The 10820-nt window shown below is 33.1% G+C and overlaps 1 protein-coding gene across 1 annotated transcript; it reads right to left on the bottom strand.

The window, feature by feature from the left end:
* Window positions 1–6371: 6371 nt before the first annotated feature.
* On the bottom strand, window positions 6372–10518 carry LOC125058916 (chymotrypsin-2-like). The gene is made up of 4 exons (XM_047663053.1): window positions 10098–10518; window positions 8354–8600; window positions 7931–8083; window positions 6372–6705 (listed from the first exon to the last, which is right to left on the bottom strand). Exons 1-4 carry the CDS (start codon window positions 10295–10297, stop codon window positions 6544–6546), a joined length of 762 nt encoding a protein of 253 aa, XP_047519009.1. The 5' UTR covers window positions 10298–10518; the 3' UTR covers window positions 6372–6543.
* Window positions 10519–10820: the final 302 nt, after the last annotated feature.

Here is a 10820-nt window from a genome sequence, read left to right as displayed (position 1 = left end):
TGAAACCCCTTAGAAAAGCAGGGGAATATGATCAAAATGAAAGGAAAAATAAATTACGGTCGATCTGAGGTCGGGAAGGGTAGGGGGGGGGGGAGGTTTAAGGGTAAAAAACGGTTTATCTCGATTTCCGGCAAAACTAAAAGTCCTATCGAAGAAAGTTAAATGGCAAAGTTGTAGGTAATAAAAAGATCTAAAACTTTTGGATTCACACATTTTTCACATAACCTCAAAATTGGTGTGAAAAATTCAAAAAACCAAGTTTTTGGTTTTTTATTTTTATCTTTTACAAAAATTAATTTTTTTAAACGAAATTTGGTGAAAACTTACCGTATTATGTCCCAAATATACTGTAATTTATTTTATTAAAAATATTTATTTTTTCACCTTATTTTGAATTAATATCGAAAAAACACCCTAATTTTCAATCGAAAATTCTGACGTCAAAATTTCAGCTTTTTTTCAAAAAGTTGGTGTGCTTTCAGTTCGTTGAAATCTCTACTTTCCTATGGTAAAAAAATATATATATATTACCATAGTAAATCTTCTCAGAAAATGCAAAACATCGTATGCAGTAACGCCCAGACCTGTCATACCCTTCCCTACATCTCTATGAAATACGAAAATTTTAGCCCATCTAAAGGCTAAAAATTTTTTTTAGGTCACTCAGGTATATATAAGTTATCTTAAAATAGTAATAAATACGCATCTAATTATAATTTAAAGAAGATTCGTAGAGAAGTAGGGAAGGGGATGACGGGTCTGGGCGTTATTGCGTACGATTTTTTGCATTTTCTGAGAAGATTTACTATGGTAATATATATATTTTTTTACCATACGAAAGTAGAGATTTCAACGAACTGAAATCACATCAACTTTTTGAAAAAAGCTGAAATTTTGACGTCAGAATTTTCGATTGAAAATTAGGGTGTTTTTTCGATATTAATTCAAAATAAGGTGAAAAAATAAATATTTTTAATCAAATAAATTACAGTATATTTGGGACATAATAAGGTAAGTTTTCACCAAATTTCGTTAAAAAAAAAAAGAAATTTGTAAAAGATAAAAATTAAAAACCAAAAACTTGGTTTTTTGAATTTTTCACATAAATTTTGAGGTTATGTGAAAAATGTGTGAATCCAAAAGTTTTAGATCTTTTTATTACCTACAACTTTGCCATTTAACTTTCTTCGATAGGACTTTTAGTTTTGCCGGAAATCGAGATAAACCGTTTTTTATCCTTAAACCTCCCCCCCCCCTACCCCTTCCCGACCTCAGATCGACCGTAATTTATTTTTCCTTTCATTTTGATCATATTCCCCTGCTTTTCTAATGGGTTTCATCCTACTGTAATTTTTTTCACTTTTTATTTATTTTGAAGGCTATCTGCACTGGTCTAGTATGGCATTATCAGACTTCTATTTATGATCATACAGGGACTGTTGAAAAATTTTTAGGTTGGTACAACTCCGCCGCCTCTTATTTTTTTATGGACTATCGGAAAATACTAGAATTTTCGTGGAACAAATCGCTTAAAAGTCGTAAATAATCCGACGAGTTCGACTTACGCCCACGCGATTGGGCCGCCGGTACCGGCGCTATGACCATCAACATTCTTTTTTTTATTTCGTAATAAGACCTCTGTAGAACCGCCATACTGGTACAAATGACTAACTATTTTGTGTCACTATTTCCCGGCCTATATTCTGTTCCTTCATTTAAATTGTCATTGTCTCAAATAACATCTGAAATTGGTCTTCCATTGTTCTTTACAGATAAAAGTCGAAATAAATTAAATTAAAAAAAACGGCAATTATAAAAGAAATGTCTTTTTAGCGTAATTAATTTCACGTAGATAAAGAAATACATTTAACGGATTAAAAAGTAAATTACTCTTTTTTATATTTTAATTAATTTTTTCAGTGATTGTGACGCATGATTGCGACTTGCGAGTTACATGCTATTCTCTCTCCTCCAAGGCTATTTTGAAATGTAAATTTTGATTGAATTTTTTAATGAGCTGACTTAGCTATTTAATTAAGTGATTTTTTTTTAAATTAATAACACACAAATATACACTAATAACAATATCAATAATTAAAAATTTATAAAAAGAAATTTAAAATAAATGAAAAAAGTTGGTCCCTGTGTTGTATCTTTAATGCTGGCATTTCGTCGCTGTATTGCGATACTTATTCGTTGAGCGAGGAAAGCTCCAGCTCTGGAGTCACCGGTATTACCATGTTCCAACTGAAATCTTTAATTATCGCCTATGCACTTGAACCCCACGGCCCAAGAGTCTCTACTTCAAAGGGAATAAATTCAAAGTTTGAGGAAATACTCTTATATTTACCGTTTATTATAATTAGTTTAAATTAATTATTTAATTTATTTTGTAAGCGGCCTGCACTTTTTTGGCATGACAGTCCGTGATGTCATTAGCTTGTCGAGATCACTGCAATACGGACATTTTTTAGGAATTAGCTATATTCTAACCGAGTATCATGAAAACGGACTCAGATAATTAATATGACATTTGCATGCCTATTTTTATATAGCTGATTGTGCGGTTTTTTATAACTTATCAATGTACCACCTTCTTTATTTATTTATTATTATTATGTTTGGTAACTGTTTAGATCATGATCGAGACATGATCCTGGTACACTGTCGCACATGGGCCTAAGCCAAGTGAACACAGTTCGTAGAAATTTGCGGGTTTTATATATTTATTGTATACTTAATCTTAAATTGAAAAGAAGTTGGTGTGGTGGAAACACAAACTGAACACAGTTTTTCTGTCCACCAGGATGTAGAACATATTTAATTAACTTATATACTAAGGCCTGTGTCATATACACTATAACATTATAACCATTAAAATTGCACAAACCAAATTTAACATTGACGCTCCATAGATAACCGATGCAAGAAACCTGTTCTAGACGAGAATTGTCATTCGAATACACCTATATTTGAATAAGAATTAAATGATTAACATATTTTTTGTAATGCATAATATAATTTATAATTGTTTGATTTATGTAATATTGTTGTAGTTTAAATTTAATATTATTTTTTGTTATATTAGTAAGAAGTGCAGCTGGTAGCGAGTTTATTAAATTTGGAATCAGATAATCTAATGTTTTTTCCCATATAGATTATTGTATATGGGTAACAGAAATTCATTTTTTAATTTTCCACGTGTAATGATAGCGAGTTTTAGTTGTTTTAAGGTAATTTTCTGTAAAGTAGTTTTCATAATAATCCTAGCTGCACTTTCTCTTATAGGTATAATTTTGAAAAATGCAAATAGCTTTCTGTAGTCCTCTTTATACTGTGATTTTAATTTTATAGGGGCAATTGTGTTTAAAATACGTATTCGTCATGCAAATATTTGATTTAGATAAGTTTTGCATGTTCTCCCATAGCTTGAAAGTCCTCATTATGTTATAATGGATTCGGCCAGTGCTTTGTATAGTAGGAGCTTTAATAGGTAAGGTAAGGTTTAAGCGTTTTAATAGGTATTTTATTTTTCATTATAGTGAACTTACCAAGATTATTCTTGCTGTATTAAATACTACTGCTTTTTGAATCATATAAATAGATTTCGGGAGGTCTAAATAGATTTGTGCATCTGATTTGGAATTATTCCGGTGGTGGACATAACGATTGATACTTTCTTAAGATATTCTTATATTTCATGATTTTATGATTATTGTTTCTTGTAAGTTGTGGGAGTTGGGAATGGCGATATCTATTAAATGTTCTGGTCTATTGTAGTGTATTATTTTGTCCGTTCTGGATCTATCAAAGTACAACTCGACAGACATTTGGCTGCGATCTCTCCTGTAAGTGAGATGCGGCCTATTGAAGGAGACGCCTGTCCTTGAGATGCCCATTTAACCGCCGCTTAAATGAACCCATATTTGACTAAGGAAGATGGAAGGACTTCCACTCCTTTGCTGTTTTTACAAGAAACGACAATCCAAATCGTGCATTGTGGCACCTAAGTATGTTAATTACGAAGGAACCAACGTATATTGTTCAGTGCGTTTTTGATTAGGTTCTTGGAATTTTAATTACAAATTTGAAGGTTGAAGTTTTTAAGGAAAATTTCAGTAATTAAAACTTTTTAATTATACTTTTTTGGCTATACTAATTATAAAACTATTTACCTAATGTGCGACTGTTAACCTTGAGATTATACTTAACACCGATTGTGCACCATAACATTTATAGGCTATTTGCAATTACTCGTACAGTGCAATCATAAAGAAACCGGCAGGTAGAGCCAAAAATCGAGGACATGTGACAGAAACAAAGCTTTCGTGACCCGACAAACGTTTGTCGTGTAGCAAACTGTATCAGGCTCTTAAATAAAAGCGTAAAAGACTTACGCCCTTACCGATAAAGGACTTTTTTTAAACAGTATTTAAATATTGTTACCGAAAAACTAAATTCACCGTTAAATAGGGGCTCGAACCTCAGCTATTTGAGACATTAGCTACATTTAATTGTGTTATTTGAAAAAAGGACACAACAACAACACAAAGTGTCATTCCCTTAATGGAGACTGTATTTTATCTTTTAATAGGTAGGCCAGATCATAATGTTCAATGATGCCTCAGTGAACAGACATTTCATTAATTCAAACTATTACAGAACAAATTCAAGCTATTACAGAACCACTGTACATAATACAGAACTTATCCGTGAACACATTTGGCATTTATCCTGATGTATGGAAGATAGCTAAAATAATACCTATTCATAAGAGTGGCTCGCGGTTGAGTATTGAAAATTATCGACCAATATCGATACTTAATACTTTCAGTAAAGTCTTTGAAAAGATAATTTATAAAGCCATCCACAATATAATAAGTAATTCACTTCTCGATGAACAGCATGGTTTTATCAATAAACGTTCTACGATAACCAACTTAACCGTGTTTACGAACTATGTACTGCAAAGTATGGATGGTGGTGCACAGGTTGATGTAATTTACACAGACTTTGAGAAGGCTTTCGACAGAGTGGATCAGACCATCCTATTACATAAGCTCCAACTTCTAGGGATACGTGGTGACCTTCATCGCTGGTTTTGTTCATATATAACAAATCGTAGACAGGCGGTTGCGGTTGGCAGTGCTAGAAGTGACTTTGTTCGTATAAGTTCTGGAGTTCCTCAAGGATCTATATTGGGTCCCCTGTTATACAATGCATATCTTTATGACATAAATAGTAGCATTAAAGATTCAAATTACCTTATGTTCGCTGATCATAAAAAGATATGTTTAAAAATAAACAAAGAAGGAGACTGTCACAAAATTCAGGCCGACTTAAATAACCTTTCCAATTATTATAGACAAAATCGAATATTGGTTAATACTTCTAAATGTATCAAAATAACATTCACAAGAAAAAATAAATTAACTTTAGCTATCATATTAATAACAAATCCGTAAAAGAAGTAGATTGTGTTCGTGACTTAGGTATATGGTTAGACTATAAAATGATGTATAATAACCATATTGACACAATAGTTGACAAGGCCTATAAGCAGCTTGGTTTTGTAAGACGTGTTAGTGAACATTTTCATGATGTCGACTGTATGAAAGTGCTATACTATACATACGTAAGAAGTATTCTCGAATATGGTTGCTCGGTTTGGTCACCTAGTTACACTGTACACAAAGAAAAAATTGAAAAGATCCAAAAAGACTTCATAAAATTTATCTCCTATAAGACCTACAATAAGTTTAATACATATAATGACGCGTATGAACATTTTAAAATTAATACTTTAGACTCTCGACGAAAACAATATGATCTATTGCTACTACATGACATCATCTCAAATAAAATTAATTGCAGCTCCCTTCTAGAAAAATTGCCCTTCCTTGTTCCTGCCTACCAGACTCGTAATCGTGCTTTGTTTCATGTTCCTCACATTAACACTAACTATGCCAAAAACTCAGTTTTGTATCGCGCAGCCCGGACATACAACGACCAATATTTAAGCCTTGACCTGTTTAAGCTGTCGCGGAATATGATTAAAAGGAGTATTAAGAATATCCATAGCGCAAATCACCTGCATCATGAGCATACCCCACATACACACCTTCACGTACTTACATTCACTCTTACACCATCACACAACACAGCCAAATTAGGTATTATTTAGTTGAATGTATTGAATAATTTTGTTTTTTGTTTGTTTGATTTTGTAAATTTTTGAACCTTTTTGTAGTAAAATGTATTATGTATTCCATCTCTGGCTATATTTTCAGTGTAACTGTTTGTTATTATATATAATTTATGTTAGCTGTAGGATTACGAAATAAATAAATAAATTAATTTAAAAAATCGTGTAGTTCAAAATAAAAAAGATATATTTTTTACATACCACTTGCTATTTATTAAATGTCACATTGTAGTGTGCATAATGCTATACATATAAAAATTAAAAAAAATAAAAATTATATATAATAGACTTTTATATGTACATAGGTTAGCAGTTAATGATTTGTCGAAACAGATATTTTAATCCTTCATATTTATCTCAATCCAGTCATAATAGCCAGAAACTGACGCAAAAACATCCGGCTGGTTTTTAGCGCACGGGATTGTCCCCCAGGACACGACTCCAACTTGAACAACGCCTTTCTTTCCATCAGAAACAACCATAGGACCTCCTGAATCACCCTACGGAAGGAATAACTTTATTAATTAAATGGGCCTCCGATTTCTGTATCTGTTTCATGATCATTTGCGAGAACTAGGCATTAAATGGACGGAGTAGTCTTTCATTTCTCGCTTCCCGCTGCGCCTAGTTGAGTTTCCAAAAAATCCAAATAAAATAAACGCATTAGCACATTCACGTAAACTTAAAGTAACGGATTTAATTTCTGACAAAATCTACATTCAAAATGTCGGTTTGCGTTTATATAATTAACTAGCTGACCCGGCTAACTTCGTTCCGCCTTAATAATAATATCGTTGTTACTTTAGTTAAACTTATTTTAGGATTTCATTAAGGTGATAACTTTTTTTGCAAATAGAGAAATGTTTTATTGCTTGCCATTGCAAAAGAAGAATGGCAGTTTTACACATTAGGCCTCTTCTCTCTATCGCCAATATTGCGATACTGCATGTTAAAGCACTTTCTGCTTTACAACATTTTTTGATGAGGTAACACATGTTTTCGATCAAGATCAAAGCCTGGTTATGCATCTCCTCATTTACCTCAAGTTCGGAATTTCTTGAAGTGACACGAATTCGACGTAAAATGATGCGTAGTTTTGTCAACAAATGTCACCACATGCCGTGTGCATTCGTAAAATTAATTAATTTATTTATTGTTATTCGATAACTTATCCGATATTTTATTACTTATTCTGCTATTCGGAGTGGAGAAAAATCCATAAAAAAAGACATAACTAACATCGGTCCAGCCGATCTCGAGTTATAAGTGTTGTAACAAACACGACTTTCTTTTATATATATAGATAGGGATTTCACATAAAATCTATCAAAATGAAATTAGGTTTTGATTATTCTAAAACTTTATATTTCAAAAATCAGGAAATAATGATTTCATGCTGCGACATATATATATAATAAGCAACTTAATAACAATATTATATATAATAAAAGAAACTCCAAATTGCGATCAAGATTTTAGTTTAAGATATAACAAATCATTAACCTAAAAACTATTAATCTCGTTAGGAATATGGAAATTAAAATCATTTGTCAGATCAATCTTGACCACATACGGAGGAGTCATTCTGGAATATACACAGAAAATATTATTGTTAACCTCGGGATTTTGATCTCGGTGAAAAAGCAATGGTAACCATGGCAACGAACACCGTAGTCGTGACTCCGAGTCACACGAGGATAACCTAAGTCACTAAATTAAACTTACTCTACAAGCAACCTTCTTATGTGGACCCCTCACGCAGAGCTGTTTGTCATCGATTGGTTCGGAATTGGAACGTTTTAACTGCTTGTTGCAGTCCTTTTTGGTAATAATCCTGAAGAACAGAATTTGAAATTTGTTCGGCATAGTTCCTTTATCCTGTGAAACAATTCAATCTGACAGCTAGATACATTTGAGGATACATCCACTCCTGGGGCCTGGGCAGGGATGATTTATCACAAATTCTTTTCATATATAATCAAATTCTGTTTAAAAATATTTCATATTTGTCCTTATACTACTCATTAGAAAGAACAGATTAATTAACCTAAAACCTTTTGACGAATTCTAGTACCGCCTTTCACTAGACAGTTAGGTCTCGAATACTGTCAATTCGATAACTATTACCTAAATTGTCTGAGTACTTACGTTAGTATACCCCCATCCTGTCAGAGCACAAGTTGTTCCAACAGGCACAGGCTGTTTCCTCAATTTGATTATTTTAACGTTCTTTTTCATTTTGATTTTCCCATCGACTTTCATTAGACCTATGTCATTTCTCAAATATTCTTTTGCATAATTCTCGTGAGTGATAATTTTCTTTATTTTGTAACGGTCGTCGCCTGATTTCAGTCGGGTTGATCCAACCACTATATACACTTCTTTGGCATTAACACTGTAAATTAAAATTAGATAGACATAACAAATACAGGCTGGTCAAAAAGTCGTGGATCAAACGCTACTCCTATTTGCGTTTGATCCACGATATTTTGTAATTCTTCCTAGAAAGATATTAGAGGACTCATGCCCATGTGTAATACCTTTTCAGAATCCCTATTCAATGCGCCAAAACTTGTAATACAGGGTCACTTTTCGGTAGAGTAATTTTTTTTCACAGTGGGGCCTAAAGTAAACAAAAAGTTATACGACGTATAACTTAATATCATCTTCAATACACTCAATAAACAAAACTATAAATAGTATCTCTATCGCAAGAACTCATCAGTACCAATCTAGTGGATATTATGAAAACGATACAGGATGTAGATATTTTCGAATTTTAATAAGAATTAGTAAAAAAAGTCAATTTTCTTATAATAACGCAAAATAAATTATAACTCTGCAGGGGTTGAGTACAAGACACCTCCCGTAGAATTTTTTTTGCAGCTGATGACCTCATCTATCTCCTATTTGCGTTTGATCCACGACTTTTTGACCATCCTGTATATAATACCGATGACCCCAGAGCTGGTGCTTTCCTCGCAAGTAAATATCGTAATACAATGAGGAAATGCCAGCATTAAAGGTACACTGCCACAGGGACCAAACTTTTTAAATTTGTTTTAATTATTATTATTATAACTATACTAGCTGGCCTGGCGAACATCGTACCGCCTAACAGTCTTATCTTTATTTTTAAAAAAATACTTATTTATGCTATTCGGGACACCGGTCTAGCTAGTAAGATAAAGAAAGAAAGTTGATAAGCCAACAAATACATTATGTCAAAAATAAAAATTTACCTTTCCGGAACCCCTCCACTAACACTTGAACTCTATGATATGGTATTAAAGTTCAAATTGACTTTTAAGTATTATTACGAATATTTTGTATGGGAATATAGAAAAATTGTTTTTAGACTTTTTCACTCATTTTTTTTTTCTCTCCGTAAGAACCATCCTCGTATTTCAAGGAATATTATTAAAAAAAATCAGACAAATCGGTCAAGCCGTTTTCATGTTATGTCGTGACAACGGAAAACGGGTTTCATTTTTATATATATAGATTCGTGTGTTTTCGGTTAAATCTTTGTTGGAAAGATTAAAAAATAACAAATGCAAAATTAGAAGAAAATTTTGGTCCCTGTGGCAGTGAACCTTTAACGCTGGCATTTCCTTGCTGTATTCAGTATTTGAAATATTTAGTTTCTAATAGGCAAGTAGGTGATCTGTACCTGACACAAGCCGTCTATTCTGAGGCCTATTTCCCCAAGATGTTTTCGTTCACGGTAGACTGAAAGTCCATTGTCACCTATGACTTCAAGGATGATAATCACAAGCTGAAATCGCAAGGCCAAAACTGCTCTCCTTGTTTTTAACATAGGCTTTTTTTTTAATCTAGAATACAAAAAGTTTTCCTAACCAGAAAATCTTATAAAAATAATGTTACTGACCCATATGTGCAGAGACCAGCTGTTAAAACCCATTCTTCGTGTATGATAGAACCGCCACACGTGTGCCATTGTTGGTTCTCGTTGTGCTTGTGTATGGAGGCTTGGTAAATCGCGAAGTTCTCTAGAGCATCTTGACCCCCTACGATTCGAGTATATCCGTCTAATTCCGTGAAATCAGATTCGCCTGTGATTAAACACATTTATTAACCAACCTTAATGCTATTATTTATATGCGATATTATGAATAACGCGCCCGCGTTTGTGATGACAGTTGGGTCAAAAAATACCAGAAAAGACCCTTACTTGGAATGGCCCAGTGCAAGTGCAATAAAAGGGGCAGCGGGGAAAGTTTGAAAAATGGTGGTAAAGTTTATTTATTTTCCTTATTTCCTATTTTTACAGTAACTAAATACAATAGAAAACTAAACTAAAAACATAATATAAACATAACAAGTAACATCTTAAAACCTAAAGCATTTTATAACTAATAATAAATAATGCAATTTTTGTAAATTCAGCCAGTGTGCAACTAAATATATCCGTCTCACAAGCAATCGTGTTTAGGGTGCGCAAGACACGCCTAAATGGTGCTTCTCTGAGTATGCTCGTACGTGCCCGAGGCACTGCCAGTAATTGTTACCGCTTACCACGCCGAGTGTGGTTATTTGGCACACGCAGCCCCAGTCTTTCCAATATTTCCGCGTTATATATTTTACCTCTAAG

Source organism: Pieris napi, chromosome 18, assembly GCF_905475465.1.
Source record: "Pieris napi chromosome 18, ilPieNapi1.2, whole genome shotgun sequence".
Classification (NCBI taxonomy): Eukaryota; Metazoa; Arthropoda; class Insecta; order Lepidoptera; family Pieridae; genus Pieris; species Pieris napi.
This window is presented reverse-complemented; position numbering and strand designations above follow the sequence as displayed.

Excerpts from the sequence above, each read along its gene's own strand:
- LOC125058916 (XM_047663053.1), bottom strand. The coding sequence starts at position 10,297 with ATGTGTTTAATCACAGGCGAATCTGATTTCACGGAATTAGACGGATAT. Across the intron at positions 8,601-10,097 it reads GCTGGTCTCTGCACATATGG|TGTTAATGCCAAAGAAGTGT; the intron begins GTCAGTAACATT and ends TTTAATTTACAG. Across the intron at positions 8,084-8,353 it reads CAGGATGGGGGTATACTAAC|GATAAAGGAACTATGCCGAA; the intron begins GTAAGTACTCAG and ends ATTGTTTCACAG.